The 25,434-nt window shown below is 36.3% G+C and overlaps 1 protein-coding gene across 2 annotated transcripts; it reads right to left on the bottom strand.

Moving 5' to 3' along the window:
- Positions 1-1,940: 1,940 nt before the first annotated feature.
- On the bottom strand, positions 1,941-25,434 carry LOC129579239 (galactokinase-like). Of its 2 annotated transcripts, none has more exons than XM_055469099.1 (9): positions 25,214-25,434; positions 18,927-19,227; positions 17,862-18,001; positions 8,774-8,971; positions 8,248-8,317; positions 8,109-8,164; positions 7,794-7,978; positions 2,644-2,753; positions 1,941-2,426 (listed from the first exon to the last, which is right to left on the bottom strand). In XM_055469099.1, the coding sequence occupies exons 2-9, from the start codon at positions 19,128-19,130 to the stop codon at positions 2,136-2,138; spliced, it is 1,254 nt and encodes a 417-aa protein (XP_055325074.1). In that variant the 5' UTR covers positions 19,131-19,227; positions 25,214-25,434; the 3' UTR covers positions 1,941-2,135. The 2 variants fall into 2 exon arrangements, with proteins under 2 accessions (XP_055325074.1, XP_055325082.1); XM_055469107.1 differs by lacking the exon at positions 25,214-25,434 and adding an exon at positions 22,217-22,235.

The raw sequence follows: 25,434 nt of genomic DNA, 5'->3' as shown, positions 1-25,434 counted from the left end.
AAAAAAGTTTTCGGGACCAATTCCTATACTTTCCTTTGACACGTTGTGTACGGAAAAGTAATAAAAAAATTGGAGAATCTTTTGCGAATTTTGCCTCCATTCGGTATGTGTATGTATAGTGTATACAGATAAAATCCCAAACAAATGAGCAGAAGAATAAGCACATTGTGTTTTTGCTAATTAAATTACGATAATTTTTTTTTTTCGTTCCAAATATTCTGCCGAAATGTGGAAAAATTTGATGAATTACCATTAAGAGAATCGCAAAAGAGTGATTGAAAATTGAGTGGAATTCAGTGACCATCTCTATACGTTGCGAATGTGCAAGAAAAAGTCCTAAATAGACAATCGAATTGGAAATTATGGATAAGGAAGCATGTAGTCATCGGCGTAGTTAATTAGTGGAGTCGAAAATTGAGAGTCGTCTGTGGAAGTCGAAAAAAAATCACTATCCCTTAGCGACGTAAGCGAAAAAAAACAATAACAAGCAAAATTCGATCAAATGATACGCAAAATATAGTGATAATATTCGTGTTATTATCGTGTTATGCTATCATTTTATTTTTTCTCATTCATTTAAGTGAATCGTATGAAAATAGATATTTTCTAATTATATAAATGGCGAAAAAAAATGCTTGAATGTGGCTCAAGAGACGGAATTTGGCTCTGTTTCACAAATATTCATTTAAACGGTAATAATGCGTTTAGACAATAGGATTAATGGCGATGTATTAATCTTGAGAATTGCTATCATAGGGGTATTGCAACGACCATAAAATATATGTATTTCATCAAGTTTATCAAGCTCTTTCCAAGTTTATGCATAGTGTCGAACTTTTGTTCAAGCTCTACCATCTAAATGTACAGTAAAATAATTTACGGGCACGACGTAAGATGGCGTTCTTTCTGGTTAAAAAAGTTGTAATATCCCTTTGTTTGCTATTGCTGCCGTTGCAGTCGCCGTCGCTGTTGCTATTCCACCACGATTGAATGGATATGTTATTATTACTTGACTATTTTCTCTCCATATTTATAATATCAACATGCGTTTGCGACGCATACAGGAAGACAATCAAATGCGATTCATACTTAAAATATAATTTTCTCCAAATCACTTTTGGGAGTCATAAAAATGATTTATAAAACCCAACAGTCAGCAAAGCACCGCAGTACTAACAAAAACAATGTGCCGAATTGCCGTTCGTAATACAAAAAAAATGGCAACAACACATAAGAAAATCGGAATGGATGAAGACAAAGAATAGCAAAAACATAGTGTGTAACACACTTTTATATTCTCGCCTGAAAGGAGAGAAAAAAAAGCACGAAGATTAAGTCGACGATTGTTTATGTTGCTGTTGTTGTTGGCATCATCCTGTTTATGGCTGTATTTTTCCAATCCACAATGATGAAACTGAAAGAAAACCGAATAATAATCCGAAACTAAAAGCTTTCTCGTTTCGTTTGATGTTCTATACTTCGGCAGGCGGTTGTTTCTATGGAAGTGAGTTGTTTTTCTTTGCATTTTTTCATCTCGTGGTTTGACTTGAAAAATTGAATATGCCCAGAAACGTTGAAGATAGTAAACAGAAGGGAGCAACGAACCAGAATAAATTTTTCATGTGCTAGACATGCGAAAAAACATTATGCTGATGGTTTAATTCATAAAGAGTCCGGTTCATAGGCTGCGAATATTTTTAAAATGCATTTTTTTTATACACGTTACATTCCCTCCGTTGTTTTGGAAGGCTATCACAAGAAGACTCTAAATGCGAGGTCAAGTTTTTTTTTGTAAGCAACTTCTAAGAGAGCGTTCCTTTGATGCGAATTCTATTACTTCCCTTAGTCCACGACATATAATTGCGAAAAGTGATGCACGAGATGGGCATTTTATGTTCAGAAAAGGTTTCTTCCTTCGTAAACAGACTAAAAAATGAGTATTGCTTCTTCTACTCTTTATTTACTAGTTTGATAGTTAACAATCTGAAATACATGAAGTATAACTTGGATGATGTCGATTCTATGGTGAAGCTGAGAAAGTATGTTATGGAAATGCATAATCAACATCATCGTTAAAATTAATGTTTCGAGTACTGTCGGAATGTTTGTTCTGTTTTCAGCACCATTTGCAAGTATTACATAATTCGGCGAGTACCATCACCCGGTTGGACCACATAAAAACTGGCAGTACGTCCGTTTGTGCCGTTCGCGCTGTAAATCGTTTTGATGTGCGTTATCACATTATTTATGTCGCTTTTGCGAAGCAACGTAACTGTACAACCCCCAAAACCGCCACCAGTCATACGTGACCCCAACACACTAGCTGAACAGCTGATTGCCGCCTCGACCAGTATATCAAGTTCAGCACACGATACTTCGAAATCATCTCGAAGTGATTCATGCGATTCATTCATTAATCGACCCATCTAAAAATATAAAGTTGATCTAGTTCGTGAATGATATCAAATGAATGAAGTGAATGTAAGCACAAAATTTTCATCATTGGTATCACTTGATGCATAAAAAATCATTACTTCATCAACTGATGGACGGTCATTTGCCAAATAGGATTTATACTAGATTTCGTGATGTTTTCCCATCACCATTCATTTCTCAAAGGTAAACCGTGTTTTTTGTACTGACCTCAATGAAATCTTTTTTCCGCAATGCTTCAGCTGCTTCACGTGTCCGCTGAATCTCCGTGATAACGTGTCGTGCCCTTCTGGTGAAAACTTCATCACTACCTTTCAGAGCTGTGAATGAGAAAAACTTTCTTTAAAAATCAAAATAAAGAATGAACGAATGTTTACGTAATTTAATGGAAAAATATACATATTTGTGTCTCTCTGCAATGTTGGGTTTATCTATTATTTTCTCGTTTTCCATTTCCATCAACAGAACTTCACATTTTAAGAGCTTCAATCAAACCGGCAAATAGTTAGTTAAGTGCCACTCTAGCCACTGTATGATATTGCACAACAGAAATATCAAATAAAACGTCACAAACAACTATCTTTGGCATATATTGTAATTGTTATGCACTTTAGAACAATGTTTTTGGATTTAAATCTGCATTTCGAGCTTAACAACGCCATTTTTGTTGTCAAATAAATTGAAATGTGATTTGTGCGCGATGCAATCGAATTATTTGATGTTAATTTGGCATAAACCGATGTATGTAATTTGAATGTGATTACTAATGACGCAACACATCGGAACGAATTCGAAATCAATGCAGAGTTAAAAGAGATGACCACCACAGGAAAAATAGGTGTGCTTGGATTAAATTCAAGCCGGCTAAAACATATGAATCATAATTTGTGACGCTAATTTGAACGTACATGCCTATTTGCTTTAATTAGCGTATCTAATTGAAAATATGCGAGTCTCGGGTTTCCCTGTCAAATCGTGTGGATTTATTTTACGTGTAATCCGTGCCGGCGGATCAATCGATAAACTCAAACATTTGTGTTTGGTATTTGGTTATCCTCAAAAGTAATTTATTTTCAGGTACTAATTCTATTGGATCTAATTGCACCTAATTGCACCGAGTGTTTGACATTTTCCACAGGCATCAAATGCATCGAAAAAAATGGCAGGCATTTGAAAAATGCTGCGATGTGCGAATGAAGTTCTTCCGTTCCGGTTGAGGACATTAGGTTCGACCAATCAGATTCCTAATACACCACGAAACAAGCACAGCCGAGTTATATTTAGTTCGATGAACACTTAAAAACAGTACATCAGAACCTAACTATCACCTGCAATTAATTGCACATAGGAGCGATAACCCTTTCTATTTTGTGTGAATGAAATTGAATTTTTGAATGAAAAATGATGCTAATCAGTTGCATGTATGCGTATTGAATTTAATGCAATTCAGGATCGTTTACAATTAAAAATTACAAAAATTATTATCGAAAAGAGCATGTGCTCGATAAAGCTGAATGAAATGCGTAAGCGGCCAAAAGTGTGGATAATCTTGCATAAACTTGTTTACGGATATTAAAGGGATGAGTCTCATTGTTTTTACATATGAGAAAACATATGCGAGCACATCAAACGAAGTGGCTAGCTATTAGCATGTGGACAGTGGACACAAAGAGATAGCAAGAGCGAGCATTATTAACGGAAATCCAATATAGCGATGTGCAATCCATTTAGTACGATGATTCAAATTAAACGGAACAAATTTGGTTAAATGGTTGAATAAATAAACAGCATGCTCTGAATTTATCATTTTGCAGAAAATATTATGATGCATTTGCAGCGGCAATAGTATAAATTTTATACATATGCATATGTATATGTATAATGCATGTTGTTAAATAATTTGCGTTGAAATCATTCGAACAATATCCATTTAATACGTTTTATTCATGCTTTGCTGATAATATTTTGATTGGCGCTAGATGCTCATCAATAATTGAATCTATTGCACCAGCCATCCCACTGCATATGCATGGAATGCAGATTAATAACACACATTAAATATCCATCCCAATGGTTCGAAATTAATCTAAAAGCATTCTAATGGTTTTCGGCACGTAATAAAAAAATATACTGTGTACACTGCCGCTTTATTTTCGTTGTTTGTGTGTGTGTGTATGCAGTAAATATGGTAAATTGTTTTTCATCCGAGGTAAACTAAAATTTATTGAATATTTATTTGTTTGAATGACCATGCAATTGGTCGTTTCATGAATCCGCGACATCGCAAATGCGCATACCTTCAAAACAGACAGGGAATGTATGTTTGGCATTCATTTTACAAAAACATTTCGATTGTTCGGGTAAGTGTTAATTCGACAAATGGCTTTAAATTAAAAGAGAGGGATTTCCGCATAGTGAATTAATTAACAAAATGTTTTGTATTCAAATGGTGTGCGTATTTGTTGGCAAATTTATTACGTGCAAACGAAAGGCCGTTATAAGTGTTTGTTCTCGCTAGCGTACTTCCAAGTTATTCCAAGAGACTCTTGTTCGACGAGATTTGGTTGAGTGCACTATAGTGCTCAGTAATTATTGCGTGAGTGTAATATTAAGTGCGACGACTAAAGTGTATCGCATACTTTGTGAAAAATGTCAAATTTCAATTCAATGAACAACGACGACTCGTTCGGAATATTAAACACTCATCATTTTGTGAAATGTTTCCTTTTGCTCATCACATAACACAACGAAAAGAAACGGAAAAACATTAGTTTTCCGGTCGGTCTATCTTCTTTTTCTTTTTCTCTCTCTCACTCTCTGTGCATGCTTCTGTGCGATACCGTAATCTATTCAAACAAAAGATGTGGGTGAAGTGTACAATTCAAAAATTGCCCGTTTCATTATCTATTTAGCGAAATGCACGATCCAAAGTAAGCGTAAAAAAGTCTCAAGAGCTTGTGTGTAGCTATCAAACTGTGGACAAACAAAAACGAACTGGGGAATGAGGAACGAGAAACGACAATGCGCACGAATTCGAGCTGATTTGGTGGTAGAATTACACGGTGGAAATCGGAATGTGAATCGTTTATACATTTCCGCAGAGAATTCGAATGATTTTCTGTACAAAACACCAAGAAAACAGCAACAAGAAGAAAAAAAATCGCTGAATAATCTGTTAATTTGAATTCATGGTGAATTTTTGATGTCTTTGTTTTTGTATAGCAAGTTTGTTGGTGCGTTCTTGTGTATAATCTGAATTGGGAATTTTGCTTCTTGTGAATGAGGAAGGAAATCTTGGAAAAAAAATGCAAACATTCACGCTATCTCATAAATTTCCAAGAACCTTCCTAATTGGTCTAATTGTTGGGAGAATTTACCGTCAAGAAGTGCATATATTTACCAACGGAAACCACGAAATCATTATGCATTATACATGATTTTATTGTCACATCGAGAGCAACAGCAAACCCAAAATATACATAAATAAAGCAGAGCTTAAGGATTTATGTTTTAATCTCCATTGAATTTATTATTTAGAAAGTTAAAATGCTTGGAAAATCATTTTCTTTGTGGATAAACACACAAAAAAGTTTTTAATAACATTCAGTTTACATTTATTGTCAAACACGTCACGGGGTGTTTTGGAACTGTCACAAATGTACAGTAACTGTATTACAGTTTTAGGTACCAACATGAAATTATAAAAAGAAACATCAAACTCAATGAAGCAGCGGACTTGTCGGCACACTCGTGGATTAAGCATTTCACTTGCTTTGGCGATTCGTGAGTTGCCGAAGCATTATATATGCAGTGCACTCGATATTTAACGTGAAATCCTATATTCGGTACATCGAAGTCGGCCGAGGTATGATTTCGTTTGCGCATCGCGTAAGCAATTCACTCGCGATATAACGTGAATCCCTATATACTATATATCGCAAGTGAATTGCTCACGCGCTACGCGCAAACGAAATCATACCTCGGCCAACTTCGATGTACCGAATATAGGTTTTCACGTTAAATATCGAGTGCACTGCATATATGATGCTTTGGCAACTCACGAATCGCCAAAGCAAGTGATATGCTGAATCCACGAGTATGCCGACAAGTCCGCTGCTTCATTGAGAAATTTTAACATGTTTTGCGTTTTCCAGAAACGTATACGGCAGTGAGGCTCAACCGCCATGGCTACTGTGTCTACCGTGAAATAAAAGCCATCGAATATGTTGAATCTGACATCGGAAGCGAAACTTTCATACGAAACAGCACCGTATTACCGTAATAATATGAAGTTGATATTTCCCAGTCCGATGTGGAAAGCAATTCTATAAACACCGAAATCGTTAACTGGTTCTTCTGTTTGCGGGACATTTTGCTGCACATTCTTCTGAAGTGCGTGTGAAGAATGAACTGTTTGTGAATAGGAGGTTGTTGGACATGTATACAATTTTATGTTAATGTTAATATGTGCACATCGCATCAAAGCGACAGTATTTTTACACTCACTTTACTTTGTTTGTACTAGTCATTACTTGAGCGTTTAAAGTACATAGAGGAGCATGCAAGCTTGCGTGCGTGTGACAGGAAAATCGGCTTGAATTGACTCAACACGACTTGATGTATACTGATCCTATCTTCCAAGTGTCTGACTCATCAAACCATCGCACAACTCATCATGCACCTTATGCGTTGTGCGCTGACAAAAGTTCATCATATGAAGTGTTTGGTTAGCCCAAGTTTAGCTTCCACCGCCCAAAAGTACCGACGACCATGCAAAATTCCAACACTGAAAGTGTTTAGACAAATATTATGATATGCCAAAGTCACGAAGCGTCGTGTTATTCCATTTGGTGTGTGATCTGGCAAAATCACGCAGTGGAAAAGTTCTTCAAGAAATTTCAAAAACGATTTAGAACCCAGACGATGATTCACTGCATTGAACGAAGGATATTCATGGAAATAAAAAAGAATGTGTTCCTTACGTCTGGATCCTTTCATTGCTAATTTGTTGCAGATTATAATGCATACAAAATAATCGTGAGTTTATCAAAAGCAGCGAAAAAGGATTTATCGTGTCAACAATTAAGTAATTTGCTTAAGCTGAATTAAAGTCTCATTTCTCGTCAGTGAACTTGCGTTATCTAAATGGGACAAAATCCGTAACTTTACATTATATGAATGCGAACCATCGAATGAACCACATTCCATTCAATTCACTCCTTTTGAATGCTCCTCGCTTTTATTTTGCCATTTTCAATGACGGTTTACTGCTGCACAATTTTGGCTCATATGCTATGAATGTGGCAGCTTTAAGAATTGTTGTTGTTGTTTTTTACTTCTTGTTTTTATTCCATACTTACCGTCTAAGCTTTTAATAGTTGCATCTTTGTAGCTATTCAAACGCAAGAGTTCGAGTGCCTGTGCACATTGGTTTCGGCGAGTCGGGTATTCGCTATGCGATAGTTCGTGGCGCACGTTTGAATTACAGATTAAAACGGCCAAATCGTCTCCCATCTCGAATGGTATTTGAAATATGTCCAATGTTCTGAAAATTTGTAGCAATGTCAACAAACAAAAACACAGAAAATTCCGCATTGAGCATTCAGTAGAAAACTTTAAGGTTTGTAACGTTCACACATTCATCGAAAGAAAACGAAAACTAATTGCATACTCACTGACAATCGATGAGCAACGCGTGGTCACGTTTCCCGCACACCGAAATCAATTGGTCCTGAAATTCATTTTCAACCAATTAAGTAACAGTTGGCTGAAGTTTGTGAAAAGCAAAACAAAAAACAGAAGATGACAACGCACCATAACGCCGCACGGCATACCAGCAAATTCGTGCTCAGCTTTCTGGCACAGCAGAGCCTGTTGTTTTTGCCTGTGTTCGTGTTTATTAAATGGAAAGTCAGTTAAATAAATGTATACCAAGCGCAATGACACTAAATTTTAGCAGTTAATTACGTCGATCGTCTCGACAGTAACCTTCATCAAATTGAAATGTATGCCGGTTGCCATACAGACTAACTGATTCGAATTAAATTGGGAGAGATAGTTTTTGAAAATAATAAAAAATGATTTATGATCGAATAAGTTCCGACCTTTGTCAGCCGCCAGTGAACTTTGGATTCGAACGACCGACCAATATCAATTTACTCTGTTGAATGTGCCCAATGCCCATTCAAATGAAATATTATTCAAATAAATTCCCCTGCAAAACTTCTAATATGGTTTATTTATATACTTGTTCCAACGGTTTTTCTAGCGCCTGATGGTCATTTTGATTTGCAATAGAGCGTTTGGGTGGTGAAAGTGATGTCATAAATATTGAACTTACGTTAAGGATTTGGTGTTTTCGGGGTTTTTATCATTATCGGCCTCGGTTAGCGCTTGTATAAATGTTAGCGTCGCCACTTCAAGCGCTGCGCTGCTGGAAAGACCTCCTCCAATGGGCACATTTGTCAATATGACCGCATCGAATCCCGGCAATTGTTTACCAAAACATTTCAATACACCTTTTATATAGTTGGCCCATCTACGCTTCGTACAATGAATACATGAATGAAACAAAGAGAAAGCAGAAAAAAAAACATCATATACATTTATAAACCTTTATATCAATAAGGGCAATTATTTATGAACTGAGCAAAGAGATTTCTCGTATTCAAATATTAGAAACTGCAACCATCCATCTAAATTAACGACTTTTCTGTTCCTTAATTTCAACTGGAAGATATAAACTATGCAACAAAACTTATTAAATGACATAAATTTCCATAAACACAACATTTATTTTGCAAATGCGAAAAATGAGTACGCTCAACCAAATTTAAATTAAGTTTACTAACTTTCGAAAATGCCTTCCAGAAATATTTGATTAATAATAATTAAGCTTTTGCGTTGCCTCCGCATTTTTGATTAAATTTTGGACACATTTCAGCAATTATTTCGAATAAAACAACTCAAACTCTTGTGTGAACAATGAATGCACCATTCCAACTTATGACAATCGTCAATTCTCATACAATGATTTCTCATTGGGATTACACACACATATTAAAAGTTTTATAACACTAGATCCACATTTCAGCAAGCGTTAATAAAAAAAATTCTGATCTTGCGTTTAGCATCGCTTGATACAATGAATCACTTTTTATTCGACTGATGATGAAACCAGGAACCGTTGAAAATGTGTGAGATGAAACAACAATATATGCGAGGTAAATACATTCCAACATATGACGAAAATAATAGGTACTATTTCTAACTGTCAATCTTGATTATTTTTTGAAAACTTCTCTCTGTCATTTTTCTTTCCTATAGATGTTTGGGTTCCTTCTTCCTCAGAAACCTGATTTTTTCGAACTTTCAATTTTGCTGCGAAGAAATAGAGCTTTTAAATTAAATTTACTTTAAAGAGTTCTTTGTGCGTCATTTTTCTTTCATGACAAAACAACCGTATATCCGACACTGTGTAAGTTTCTATCGAAAAAGTTTATCTCTTTTTTGTATCATGGTGAAGGGTATAAGTATTCAACTTAAAATATTGATACAATGAAGGCGATCCGAGAAATGCATACGAAACAGTACGCAACACGGAAGTAATAACAAGAATGCACGAAACACAGAGAGCAGCCACAAAGATTCGAGAGGCTCTTGTTTACATAGACGAGAGTACTTGTAGAACAAAAGATAAAAGAATTCCAAAACTCACTTGATCCACCTTCGAAACCGAACAAACGCTCAACTCAAAGGTGTCTTCCCCATTCCACCTAACGAAGCTATTGTGCAATGCAACACGTTATGTCACTCAAAATAGAAGAGGTGCACCAATGTAAACAAAGAGCAGATAATGTACGCTGAAACCATTGCAAGTACTAATTAAATCCATTTCGAAGCAGGCTTTGTAACTGTGCGACTTTGTTGCTTTTGGCTGTTAAATGCATAGAATTCACCAGTTCACCAGACGAAATATGTGAGCAAATACAAATTGATATCCGGAAAATAAGATATCGTAACAGATCTAAGGCCAATGGCATTTAGGGTAGAAACATTGTGCCAAATATAATTAACTTCGTTGTAATTCACACAAAGACACAAACTTCAAATGAAATAAATTATTGCAAGCACTTTCATCGTTGTCCTTTTTGAGCTAGGAGGGCATTCAACATAACTACACATTTCCCATGTATTCAACACACATTCCGGAACTAAGCCTTTGATCTTTGCTCCCGAAATCGAATCAGGAAGGCAAAAGTGGAAACAAAAGTAAGAAACCGACAAACAACAATTACGAAGGCGTATAAAACTAAAATCTAATAAAAACTTGCACATTCGTATTTTGGTGTAGTTTTCCTCGTACGAATAAAATAATGTTTATCCATGGCCTGCATGCATGAAATACGTGTTAGAATAAATTGTATTTACACACTATATCAGATAGGTCCAATGCGCAATAGCCCATTTTGTCGGGCCATATCAACATCCAAATCAAAAGCTGATTCGTTCGTTTGATCCGTCCGCTCGCTCGGGTCGTGTTTCAGGTGTTCATGTTTATTTGATGTTTTTGAACTCTAGTCAGATCATCACTAATTAAACGTTCACTTTTTTTTTATATGTACCATGCTATACTGCCTCTGTACATCAATTCAATCCATCAAATGTCAACGAAACAAGGACAAAAAAATAGAACAACAATGCATATGGATCCGTTCCAAAATCACATATGAACGAGAAACGAAAATTTGATTTTCCCAACGAACCTGCAAGTTCTTATGGCCGCACTTTCGTTTGACAAAATGATTTGCCGTGATTGAGCCGAGTGTAATGAAAAAGAGAAAACTAAATCACATACAATGACATGTAATTGAGTTTAGTACTTTGGAAAGAGTTCACCTTTGAAATTGGTGACTCAATCTGTCATTTCACTCCATTTCCTATTCCATTTTCTCTCTCTGTGGGTGTTTGCGTGTCGCTTAGACTTTGAAGCGGCTCAGTGTTTTGTACATGAGCGCTTTCTCTCTCGCTAATCAGGACTCAACAATCAGTCGTTGTTGTCCTGTTCTCGATTCGAAAATCATTCGCAAACGAATCGAATACAGAATGAAACCCTTTTTTTCCCTGTGGTCTCGCATTAGCTTAAATCCACAAAAGCCTAATTGAACGATTCTAATTAGCAAGAGGCCAGCAAATCTACACATTGTATTTCGGTCGATGGTCGATCTCAATGAAAGTACCATGAATGAATTTGACGGCAGCCCACAAGCCAACACACTTGCAAAACTTTTGCCATCGAATCAGAACAGTTTGCCTTATGTACCAGTGAATTGTGATATCGAGTGGAGAAAACCACTCAATCTGTCACAGCAAAGTTTGACTAAATACGGAGGTACTTCATTTTACATTTCGGCAGGTGCCATAAAGCACAATTGTTTAAAACATTTTGATTACTAGAAATAGCTCGAATGCGTGCCCGTATTTTTCGCGAATCTTTACAATTTTGCTCCTCTAAAACACTTGCTTTTGATAATAATTAAATGAAATTATTTTGGGGTCGATGCTAAAATTCAACGAATTAACATTGTTTTAATGACAGACTGACTGACATCAACGCAAAAATGCTTGTTCCTTCGATGAATTCCCGCTCAAAAATAAACACCATTGTACATTTTGCTTGGATCAAGGCTTTGTTTGCGGACGGTCAGTGGGTCGGTTCTTGTTGGACGCCATTATTTTTTTTCTTTTGGCTATGAATACACATTCTTCCAATTGTTCATTAAATTTTTTAAACTTTTGTTCTACTTGTTACTCAAGTTCTTGTTTCTTCTGCTTTTTGACAGTAACTCGTGTTGAGATTGGAAAGTAAGTGTTGTTTGCTAAAAATACATGCACATTCAAACACTTTTTTCGGTTTTTTCGCCATAAACAAAAACGAACTGTTAATAAATGTTTGAAAATGAATTTCAGGAAAAAAAATTGCGAAAGGCTAATTATTCGAATTTCTGAATAAGAGTTTTTTTCAGCTTCTCGACCTTATGATTTCTGTTGAAAATAAAAGCATTGTTTTCACATCGGTGTTTTTTTTTCTTGTTCCACAATTACATTTCATTCATATTATTGTTAATTGTTAGTCGTAATTATAAAATTCCGAAGACATTGAAAGTGAGTAAGGTCACACAGTGGATATGCTGTTTCTTGAATACATACAAATGTTGTCTCATCAAACCCAAGATATTTTAGAAGAACAATAAGAAGCCAAACAATTCTACAAATTGACTAAATTCATAAGTAGACGTTATGGAAAAATTGTTCGCCATTTTTCTTACGATGTGATCTTTATTCGGTGGAAAAAATGGAGAGTAAACGTTAAAAGTTCTAAAGTATGTCGAATATTTCAAACCTATTTCAAATGCTGACATTTTGAGTCCAATCTAAATCTTTGTATTGTAAATGATGTTCGTTAGGATAATTCACTTTTTTTTTCACTTTCACTTGACAACGTGTAAATATTCACGCCTAACAAGTTAGTCCAATTTTTTTCCGGTGTGCGGGCAAAGAAAAATATACGGGAAAAAAGCAGCTGCGGCGGAAAAAAGATGTCACATCTTCCGATGATTATGCAACGTTTTGGAGATTAATGAAAAGCTTCTGTTTTCAAAAGTTCAGTGCTCATCCAGTGATAATCGTTTCTCATCTGGCTCAGCACATTTTTCGATGCTAATGCGATATATTTGAAATTTTAAATAGACGTACTCGTAATTATGCATGGGCTAACTTTGACATGAGCACATACATGGCATTTTCTGTGCCTCTACAACTGCTGAAAAATGCTTTGCCTTTGCGTTCATCACACTGTATTTTTTCTGCTTCTCTGCAGCATTTTTTGTTCATTCAAGCCCAACAATACACACATACACATCATCGCTCTGACAAAGTTCCGGCCTCAAATTTTTTTTTTTCATCTACTTTCGGCCAACAGACTGAGCTCTCGCTCTATTTTTCGCAGACCTTTTTTGGATTCCTGTCATTTTACAATGTAGCCGTTGAGTACCGAACACGAATATATCTCTGCTCAGCGCAGCCGGAACTTATTATTAAATTAGATAAGACCAGGTGGGTACACCGCAGTAGCCACAGTATAAATACGTAACCGCGCATGCATACATGGGAATGGTGGGTTTCAGCTTTTACATTGAGCTCACAGATTACGAGGAATTTCCTTCGAAACTGTTCACCTGAAAATGTCGCACAATGGAAAATGTTTTGGCCGTATTTTTTGTTCGTCCCATTCAAAAGTTTTGCAATAACTTTGTTTGATGTTCTTGTGTTTTTTTTTCATTATCCCGCTTAGTGTGCCCACTTCGTTTGGATTCTATTGGCCAGTTCACGAAATGTGTGAACGATCATAAAGTTCAACTATTTGGTCGCCGCACAAATTGCTTGTCTGCGTTCACTCTTCAAAGTAACTTGTGTGTGTGTGTGTGTGTGTGAATATCACTCGCACACCGTAACACTCTTTATGAAAAGTACCGATGGAATTAGACTAAATGAATGAAACGGGATTCAATGTAAACAGTCTGCTTTCATTAAATACTTGAAGCGCTCAAATCGAATTAATAATTTACTCGTAAATTCAATATTGGAAAGGGCCATCCACTTCATTATATTTGTTAGTCACATCGTCAGACCTTCGAGATTCGATTCACAATCTGAATTCAATTTCCAACCCCAAGGAAATCTGTTTAAAATACTCGGCAAAGCTTCAAAGAGGTGTGTTGGACGTCTGTCACCAAAAGTGCGTTGCGATAAACAAGTTTTCGTATGAATGAGGCGACGTGATCTAAGCGTATTATTGTGGGAAATTAAGTATTAGAATGAAATATGTGAATCGACAATGATGAATGTGAGGTGCTGCAATGTTTTGCAAAAAGATTAAGACAATGCATGGCAACAAAAAAGACGGAGGGAGGTAAAAATCAAATGGAAAATTGTATGTAAAACGAAAACTCGAGAATGGCATCACGAATAAGGAGAAAGAACAGTATATGTCTCTTTTTTCTTTCTTTCTCCCTCGTGAGAACATGCACAAAACTTTTGAAATGTTCGATGGAGATAAGTGCGATAGAGCGCATCACATCATCAACGTCGAATTTTCGTTTCCAGTCACGTACGCGGTATACTCTGAACCGAAAATGACAACAACGACGACATGCCAAGATACTGTAAAGCGGAACGCATCCATGGCACAGCATTCTTTATATCAATTTTTAATGTAGGCAAGACGCCGTAAAAATGTATACAATCTATTAGATTTGTGACGGATTTTCTATTTTTTGCGATTTTCCCTTCGACGCCACATACACACAGACATCACACTATCAGAGCTGCATTATCATAAGACATTTCTTCCGTTTTGGTTTGTGCGACTCTTTTCTTTGGTTTATCATAGAACATTTCCCATTCGGATGAGTTTCGATGTCGGTTTACCAAACGATACGTGCTTCATCATTTTAGTTGTATGGCTGTATGTTCGTTTGGAATGGACAGTGTTGCGTAGCGATGTCAAGTTTCAGTCTCCATTTCACTGATATATGAGGTTGAATGGGCCAAACAATTGTAATCTTCTGATGGGTCGAATGGAGCCAAGAAAATATATTAGCGGCTTTTACGCCAGTTCAGTCCATTCGAAAGCAAAAAGTCAAACTATTTTAATTTAGATATATGTCAGCCGCCCGAAAGTGCTGCTCATCAAGAGCCGGTCAACTTAGTTACGAATCGCTTTCGGAACGAAAATTTTACGAGAAAATCGCACATCAACGACTATTAACGCAGCTATAAAATTGAACGTTTTAACTGCTGCGAAAAAGTCTTTCACACACATCAGTCTGTACGTATATATGTGTTCAGCCGAAATAAATTATATATTTAACCATCGGCCGGTCTATCTGACTCTCATACTCTCTTTCTCTTATTCAAATACACTCGCTCACTCTTTCGTATGTGTTCGTGCACTTTATGTGACTTTTGGGCGCTCGCATAACAACACTTTTGGTCGAATTCATGTGCGCGAACATTTTTCGACTTGATTAAAATTAATATGTTTCGTATTATGCGCTTGTGTCCATCGGGAATAATTTATGTGTGCATAAATTGTGGCCCGACGCTGGGCGCCTCTTTTTCTCCATACAGATTTGCATAGAATCACCGTATACGATATCTGTGTTAATTATTACGTGCAACCATGTCATTGTCGGTTTTTCAGAGGGCCAAGAGATAAGCACTTGGCGTTGAATATAGGTTCAACCGAAAAGTTTTCGTGAAAAATTGGCTCATTCAAAAACCGCTCTCGAGCCACAAAAGTTTTCCACAACATAAATTACATTTTATAATTAATCTTTCGAGAGGCATTCCACACCAACACGGGGAAAAAATCACTTTTTGGCCGATTTTAATCGTGAGAACAATCCACAATGCGTTTATAATTTTTAATAGAATATAAATCAGCTTTAAATGACAAAATCAATTCAGAGCTCATGTGATTGCGGAGTTCGTTTGGGGGAAAATTCGGCGCAGAGACTTTTGAAAATTGATTGTGAAGGGCGACACAACAGATGGGCTATCAAATAGTTGAGAGCTTATTTCAAATTACAATTCGTTATACAGGTCGGTTCAATTTCAATAAAAACTGTGTTGTTAAATAAATGAGTTTGTGCAGTTTTCATTTAGCAAAAAAAAAGAACTAAGCAATAAGATTTCATATGAGATTTTTTTCGGCTACACCAGCCAATGAAATAAGTTTGTTTACCAATCTTATCGCAAGCGTAATAATTTGAATGTCAAAAAACGATGCGAAACCCATTTCTTCTTCGTCCACTCAACCAAACCAACAGCTCTAGACAAGAAGGAACAAACAAACAAATAAACACGCTGCATTACACATTTATAGAGTGATATTATGTACCATTTTTATTACGCCACAGCAATGTAAAAAACGTTGTTTTGTTGAGCCGCCGTTTGTGCAAACCAAGAAAAAAATGGTTATTACGACAGCAGTGTTGGCCGGAACTTTGGTTTTGCAGATTCGTGCCCACCGTTGGCAAAATTTTGTTATTTTTGGCATGAGCAAGAAATGGGTTTCATGAACTCGAAAGTCATCTTTTGTGCAGGAGATGCGCAAACAAAAAGACCTGACACAATAAATAATGGACCGCAGTTGACTATTGTTCATTTTCCCTGGTCAATCTCCTTTGTGCGTTGTGCTCCCACTTCTGGCCTCCTTATCGGTAAACTGATTTTAAAATTGCATCTTGTGAAACAAACGATCCGTCGTTTCATTTTGTGGTCGCTTTTTTGCATTCACTTTTTTTTTAAAAACTTTGTATAATTTTATCGAATTGATCCGCTTACAATATACGGTTTATATTTAATGGTTGCTCTGTGTTCTCGTACATGTTTTTTTTTTCACCAGATAATTTTGATTTTATCTTCAAGTGAATTGGATAAAGAATGATTATGTGTACGTTTTGTTGCCGTTGTTCTCGACTCGAGCCAAATATCTTTCACTAGATTTACTTTTTGAAATATTTTAGCATAAAAATGCGATCGATTTTCTCTTCTTTCTCCAGTGCTTGCACTCATGGAAGAAAAAGTAGCTAGTTGCAATTTGTTTGCAATGGTGGATATAAAATGATTCGTTTATTCCCTGCTTCCGTCTATTTGTGTTGAGATTTATTGAGTACTTCCATTTTAGTGCACTTCTGGTGTCTTTTTTCTTCATTTCGCAGCACAGGTAACACAGCTACACATTTGTAGTACTTTTGAAAACTTATCTCCTCATGCAAGAGGCAATAGGTTTTGTTTTGCTTTGTTTATTTCACTCATAAAATTTTTTATTGTGACTAGCACGAATAAAAGCATCGTGATATGGTGAACGCTTCAAGTGCTTTTCGATGCGATTCGTTCAAAATGGCAGAAGCTACGTGAACATTCACAACACATGAAAGTTTTTGAAAAAAGAAAAAAAAACAATATCTTACTTTGTGTAAAAATAAAATTGTTTTCCTTTGAGAAATGCGATAGAAAGGCTTCATCGATGTAAAAAAATTGCAAGTACTTTTCGCTGCGATCGGGCGTCAAGTTATTTAATTTTCCATTATTGAGGGGGCAAAAATCGCACGGAATGCTTCACATGAATTGATTTAATTAGTTGAGTTAATGTAATTTTCAAGGATTCTCATAACTTTCAACGGTGCAATCTGAATTAATGCAATATGCCCGATTAATTGAGTTTGCTGTATCGATTTTCAACTCAACGATCCATTGCCATGTGAAAGTAATGAAACATCGATTGTAATTTTGCAATTAAAACTAATTAAAAATGTTTTCGAGAGGGGAAAATGTGCAGGGGTAGGGGAAGAAAAACTTACTTTGGCGTTCCGACCGTGAGGTTGTTCAAATCGAATGAAACGGTTGTCGGGTCGTCGGCTCCGTCACAGCAGGTAACAACATTTGCCGTGGATTTAGTTTGGTTGCGTTTCCCCACAATAATCGTAACCATCGGCAGTGCCTGTAAATGGAATGTAAAAACGATTGAAAAGTCAAATGGTGGTAAAATTACTGAAGCGAAAGGTATTAAAACTATTAGCCAATTACTTGCAACCACTATCGATATGGTTATCGGAACAAAATGTACGGATGAATAAAATTATGTGTACGCTTTTGTTGCTGCTACATTGGAGTCCCTAATAAGATTCGGCGATGCACGAAGAATACTACTTTGAACTTCGTCTACGGACCACAAAATTTATGAGAACTTTGCAAATTGAATTGGATTTGACATGCATCTCGAGTGCTCTTCTCGTAGCCGACGCAGCTTCATTGTTTTTCTTTGCTATCAGTTGCTGACAGACACCGAATGTTTACCAACTTCCAACGGCGAGAGAAAGAAAAATACTACGAAGTGACAAAATTTGTGTGCACTTCAGTGAAAGCCACATCGGAAACATTACTGGTGGTGGTGATGATGGTGTTTTTGTGTGCTGTTGTGGTCTTTTTCGTTTGTAAAACTTTTGTGTAATTTAATCCAGTGTGATGAGTTAGACCCGGGTAAATGAAAATTGGATATATCATTACAGTGTAAGCGCTATTTATTTTGAAAGAAGAGCATCGAATCATGTATCCGATAAGTGACATCGATTATCAGCATCATGCAACGCGGAAATAGTGCGATGCTTTGCCATTCTCGTAAGCAACGCGTTTCAAACGTCGATCGAGACAGAAGTTTCTTTGTACAATGTTGCATGTGTTGGACGAAAGTAAGACACGTTCGTAGCAAACTGAAAACCTTTTCGTGCAAATGCGCCCAGTTTTCGAAGTGCATCAGCTAACAACAAGCAAAACCGCCATTAAAAATGAAAGTATCAACGAGCCAAGACATTGAGTGACATGAGACGAGAATGTTGAAAGAATGCGAGAAATACGTGAGACCCTACCATTGGAAGTACGAAACCGTCGTTGTAATCGATATGTTCACCAATTAAATTAACACGTCCTGGAGCACAGACGGCCACATCTGGTTGCGCATCGAATGTGTCACGAAAAGTTTTGATTGCATCTTCGTAAATTGTGTCAAACGCTGGCACCGGATCCGTTAACATGACATTCGCCATAGCTGTCGATCCACTTTCTGATGACATTGTGATGCTCGTAGTCGTATTGAATTTTATATCAGTTGTCTGGTGTGATCCCGGCTTGGAGTATTATTTCTATTCCTTCACAACACCAACAAATAACCTGTAATGAACAGAGAATGCAATTAAAGTCCTGCATCAAAACATTTCAAGTGGAGAAAATGCATGACAATTAATATAGTGAGCAAACAAGGAAGAAAGCAAACAACGACGCTCGAAATAGGAAATCATTTCAGTCTTTGGTTGATATATCACATTTCCGAACGGTGCAAAGCTGTGATGGTTGAGTATTCTCGTCCGAATTTTCTTTCTCTCATGGTTTTCATATTTTCCAGATTCTGTGATTCTTTCTCATGTTTCAATATTTTCCCTTTCATTTTCTGTGCAAGTGTCTAGCGGAAATTTCGAAATAACATTGACTAAGCTCGAGATTTTTGCTGTAAAAAGAAGACTAACATTGTATGATTATCTCTCATATACTTCGTTATCTTGTTAAAATGTTAAAGTCTTTCAAGAGTATGGCTCTCTCTAAGGCCGCTTGTCTTAAATATGGAATGGAATGCTGTCGACGATGTACTTGAGAGTTGAGCGTTAGAATTTACTTTGTATTAAAATGCAAACAATTCGGAGGTCTGGCCATTGCGAGAACATAATATCACCTAATCCCCTCAGATAAGAAAAACTACAACTATTTGCTTTGAGTGCATTCATGGTGGTTGCCATCACCGTTGAAATATTTTCGTTATTCAGTTCAGTGATGCTTTGAGTGAGCTGACGAAAATGTGAGAATTTCCACAAAATCAAAGAAAATTTGTTTTGAAAGCCGATTTTCGGGGATTCTTCCGGGAAATGGGTACAACTATTTCGATGCTTGCAGGTGAAAATGATTTCAAGTTACGAATAATTGTTTGAACTGTCTGCCACCTTGTGCAGGAAATGAAATGAAATTGAAATCTGAGTTCACAACAACAAATAAATGTGTCAAATTTACCATAGAAACTTGAAAATTGTATTTTATTCAGTTGCACAAATGCATTTCTGGCAATTGTTAGCAGCACACTTGTGTGAAAATGAACTCATGTGTGCTGTTCAAATTTACAACAGAAATTCTCATATAAATTATATTTGGGATAGCAATCCAAAATAGGAAGGAATTGTGAAATATCCCCGAAATGACAACATTATTCGGCAAATGGCGAACTGCAAAAGGACAAACCGAAAAGAAACAATTATTTTCTATATCAAATTGTAGGTAGTTAATTTTAAGCTGCAATGAATCTAAAACTTTTGGATTGTTGCTTTTACTGTTGCTTTTTCCAAATTCACTGGCAATGTTCGGCTTCACTTCACCCAAAACTTTGGAAAAGTGAGAAAAGTCGAGTTTGTAATGCACAACATTTTATCTGAATCACGAAAACTCAAACAGTCGTTTGCATCGAGTTTTTCACTCTCTTTTATTCCGCAGGTACGAAAACCTACAATTACCTTTATCACGCTGTGCTTTTGCCGCTGCCATTGTGGCTGCTGCGTGAACTGAATGTGGTGTGACTGTAGTAAACAAATTGGTTAAATTTCGCAAGAGGTTAAAAGCGAAACATCAAAAGATAAAAGACCAACTCCGAAAACTATTGTGGAATGCATTTTTTTTTTGAGGGGGTGAGGGATGAAATGATTTAAATAAAAGTTCGTGTCGTTATAAGTTTTGCAGAGATATTTTTATGTACATGCATGCATGTGGAGGTGGTGGTGGTTGGTGTTTATTATTCAACTAAAATGCAGCCATCGCACGATTGTGAAATGCTGCCATCGAGTCATCCAATTATCATAATTTTGTCGTACATTTCTCTGACGCGTGTATATAAATTATGACAGAAATTTCGGGTGATATGTTCGTGGACGCAAATCAGTTTGTGATTTAGAGCCGAGCATCGAGAAAGTGGATAAATGATGTTTCGTTTGTTTTATGACTGCACGAAAAGTGCATTTGATACATCTCAACAAATACTACAAAATTTCAAACAAACAAAGTTTTTGTGAAACTATTTGTGTCGGTATTTGTTAAAGTAACTAAAATGCCAGAAAAGTTGGAAGTTGGCAAGTGAAATTAGATACACACACCATAAAGCTATAATCATACGGCAAAACAACAGGTTTTCGCTTGCAAATAGTTCACAAGCACTCAGGCAAGTGCGAATTGAATCGAAAAATAAATCTCAAGCCTTGAATTCGTGTCCAGCTTCAAATTACATCATATGTCGCTTAAAATTGATGCTTCAAACTTTTGATTTTCAACTCAATCATTTCGAATGTGTCACTGAGCGAATAAAACGTATTGGCTTGTTATTTGGTTGTACTTAATTTTTTTGATTTTTCTGCGTCAACATCCAACATTTTCCAATTTTAACATAAATTAACTGGCACATAGTTCGTTTCGTGTGCAATTTGTTGCGATTAAAAAAGTTTTATGCAAAAAGTTGCATGTGCAAAAACCTAACCACACACACAGAGTGAGTTTTTGAGATGAGAAATTGCAATTTCTAGGCATCATCTTCGAATTGAGATGAATTATTCTCTGAAAGTGAAGCATGCGGAAATTATTATGAAAACGGTGAATCATCCCGAAGTTTAGCGTACATAAATATCAAAATGAACAGCAAACTACAACCGCACGACGTGATGCGGCAAGTAAAAAGTCATCTTAAACACAAACCAACACAAGATATCTACATAAAAAATTAAACAACATCGTCAAGGGTTTTACACCGATACAATTACAGCGAAGCGCAAGATAATTATGTTACTTTGTGTGACTGGGCACATTCAAGCAATCGTTCATTATTATTATTTTCAGTCGAAATATTTCCATGAAAATATGTAAATATGAACAGCTACGTGAAATCCGAATAATATTCACATTGTGATACTTATGTGAGTGTGGATTGTTGAAAGTCCTTACGAAAAACGCGCACATATAATTAAAGCAAATGCTTTCTGATTTTATATAAACTTATGGCAGAGAAAAGATAACTTTGGATAGAGTTCTGATGTGTGTTTACGTCAATCGCAAATTGCATCCTGTTTATTTGACATACCGAGTTGGAACATGTAAACGTAATTTGCACTGAAGCGTGTAGTTCATATTGATGTTATTCACTGCCAGCAGTTGCGTTGACTGAAAGGTGATTTGTTCGTTTTATGTATGACATTCGCCTTCGGCGAACTATCCGCATCATGTCACTACTGATGATAACATGACACTTCGATGGATTGTGTTGTTGTTGTTGTTGATCATTGATTAAACCCGAAATACGACAATGCCGAGATGAGTATTTTCTATTCACTGATAAGACAACAGTTTTCAAAAGCGTTCAGCCGCATTTGCATTTTAATCTTTATTGAAAAACATTTGCTGTCACATTGCGGCGATAAGGAGTATCAAGAGCGAAACTCTATTGACGCCGCTGACAATGACGAGAATAAGCGCAACGGGTCAAAAGTTTGCCCATAAATTATAAATCGATAGTCTTGATATTTTGAGTGCTGTTGTATGCGGTGTCATTGAAAGGTGTTTTTGGGTCTGTTTGAATGTTTATGCAATGATATTGAGGTTGTAATCGTTATCATCAAAATAATGTCACTTTTGACTTGATGGGAGACTTAGTGATAAAAACCACTTCAGATATCAAAATTCATGGTCGCGCGCAGTCCCAAAACTCGTTCTTGGATTTGTTTCGAGCGATTGACAATAACAGGTTTGTGTCGTTATCTGAAATTGAAAATTCGGCTGTTTTGGTACATTTCCAATGTTCATTTCACTTTGAGTTTTCGGTTTTTTTTTCTCTCACTTTTCCTGGCTTTTGAGCAATTCTGATTCTTAAGGGATTTTCATCCTCATAATGTAACATTCAACAAAGGCTTTAACCACGAAAATGAAAAACGATATAAAAAAGGTAATGTGTCTCAAGTTGAATATCCTAATGTGTTCTCCACATAAAATTCCATTTTTTTTCTGCATGTAATAAGCAAAGTACATAACACATGAACATCACATTTTTGAAACTAGGGACACATAAACACCTAATAAAAATTTATTCAAAAATCTTTAAAATGTGGCATTTCGATGACACCAAAGCTGACAAACACTTTTCCTTGAGTTTTCTCGTGAACTTGCTCCCGTTGATTATCAATTTTTTGTTACCCACGCCATCTATGCGTTCGATGTTGAAACTTTACGAAGCATCTTCTAATACCCACAAAATTCTCGTGGCAACATCGTGAATCGAAGAAATACTCTTCTATTTCAACAACATTTCCTATCGGAATTCTTCAGTTGGCTAAAGTTTACAGTTCTTTGCTCCAAAACTGAATAAACAAACCAATGAAGCCTAGAAATTGGACACAGATGAACTCCAAGCAAAAATAAGAGTGACTTTCCTGCGCATCAATTTATCATCCACTTTTATGATATTTATCTTTCGGCGATTGTGCCACTTCATTCTATAATCCAAAATAAAACTGACAATGTCACGGTCATATGAACGCTCAAAAGTTGAACATTTTGAAATCTGTCCATGTGTCGCTGTGATTTTTCGCTGTTGTTCTTGCCGTATTTCTGGTTTTAATTCACCGATCAAATGCATTATTTGATGGTTTGGGATATGCGGAACGGCGTAATAGTTTTCCATGGAAACGGCTTTGTTTTATCTCTTCTTTATAATTGAATTATTTTCCCCATTTGCCGTCGATAAAAAACTTATGGAAATGGTTTCGATAGTTTTTGCGATGATAAAATGATGCGGTAAACTTGTCTGCAGTCGACATTCAATTAAATTCTTCCATGTCTCTGTCGTGCGTTCGTTTTTTTCTTTGTTTCAAAACTGCTCTGCATTTTTCCTGAACTTTTCAATTTTAAATGAGTGGAAAAAGAAGAATAAAGAGAAGAAAAAAAGTAGCGACGGGTTAGGCGCCATCGGATAAATGACAATAACAAGTGGAAATTAGATGAACATTTTATGTCGAGGGGATGGTATTGCATTTAACGCACAACTCTTTGTAATAACAAATCGGCGAGGCGACAGAGTTCGCGTCATCAACAGCAATTACCCTCTTTGAAAGTTGTGCAAATGATTGCAACGGGATTAACAACGAAATGCGAGCACGAGTAGTGTTTGGCCTCCTTCAAAACCCAAACTATTTTCGAATATACTGTGCAATCGAAAAGAAAAGATCCATAATTGAAAATATTCGATTGCACTCCATCCATTGTGTGCACGTTTTTGAAAAACCAATTCCATTTTATGACTGAAATGGCATTCAAATGAGAGAACCACTGATAAAAATTAATTTCTTTCGATTGCACACCAGATAAGCGATATCAGTATAGACAGACAAGAAGAAATTTCCGCATCAAAGAACACGATGAGCTCTGGACCGAGACAAAAAAAAATTAGCTATATGCATCGATTATTCGATTTGGCCACACACATATATATATACCCACAAAAAATGCTAATTCGAAACAGCAGTGCACAAAATGAAAACACAGAAAAACGCATCCACTCGAAATTTCACTGCATTTTTTCGTTTGTCAATTCAAATTGTGCCACTCGAAAAAAAAAAGGAATTGTTTCATTCCAGACGAACGACTTTTTCCGCGTGATGTGTGAAGTTTTAATTAACAAAACTAAAAGAATCCGAACAGCTCAAGTAATTAAAAATCCAATTGGTACGAAATAGTTTTCGTTTCCATTTTAATGAGTCAAAAATAAAAATGCCGATTTCATGCTGGAGCACTGCAAGACATGCACTTATCTGTCGGTATTTATTCCCCGGATGCCATTTAATTGAAATTTTATTGCCAAAGGAGCACATGAATCGTCAGTAGTTTCAATAGCCATTAGTTCTGTTTGCTTGAAACATTCGCACAAAGAGATCTAATTACAAACTTCTCTGAATTAGCTAACTAACGAATCAAACCAAATTCAGTGAATAAATAAACGAACCGAACGATGTTTAACTACAATAATGAAAGAGAAGATATCCAAAATTTACACTACACAGAAAATACTACTCATTTGTTGAACACTGACCGCACAATAAAAACTGGAGCTAGATGCGTTTTTTTTTCTGTTACAAATCAACAAATCTGTATGTCAACTGCACGGAATTGATCTGTTTTCTGAACTGTAAAAATGAGTTCACTTTTGACGTTTAGTCGTGCCGAGTGCAATTCATAAACTGACATTTCTGTATTACGGTCACAATCGGCACATCACATAATTACTGTTTAACGCTCTCGAAGTACTTTTTG

The sequence above is a fragment of the Sitodiplosis mosellana genome, unplaced genomic scaffold, assembly GCF_009176505.1.
Source record: "Sitodiplosis mosellana isolate CC-2019 unplaced genomic scaffold, AAFC_SMos_1.0 Smas_scaffold_1, whole genome shotgun sequence".
In the NCBI taxonomy this organism is placed as follows: domain Eukaryota; kingdom Metazoa; phylum Arthropoda; class Insecta; order Diptera; family Cecidomyiidae; genus Sitodiplosis; species Sitodiplosis mosellana.
Note: the sequence above shows the minus strand (reverse complement) of the source record. Positions and strands in the feature narration are given on the sequence as shown.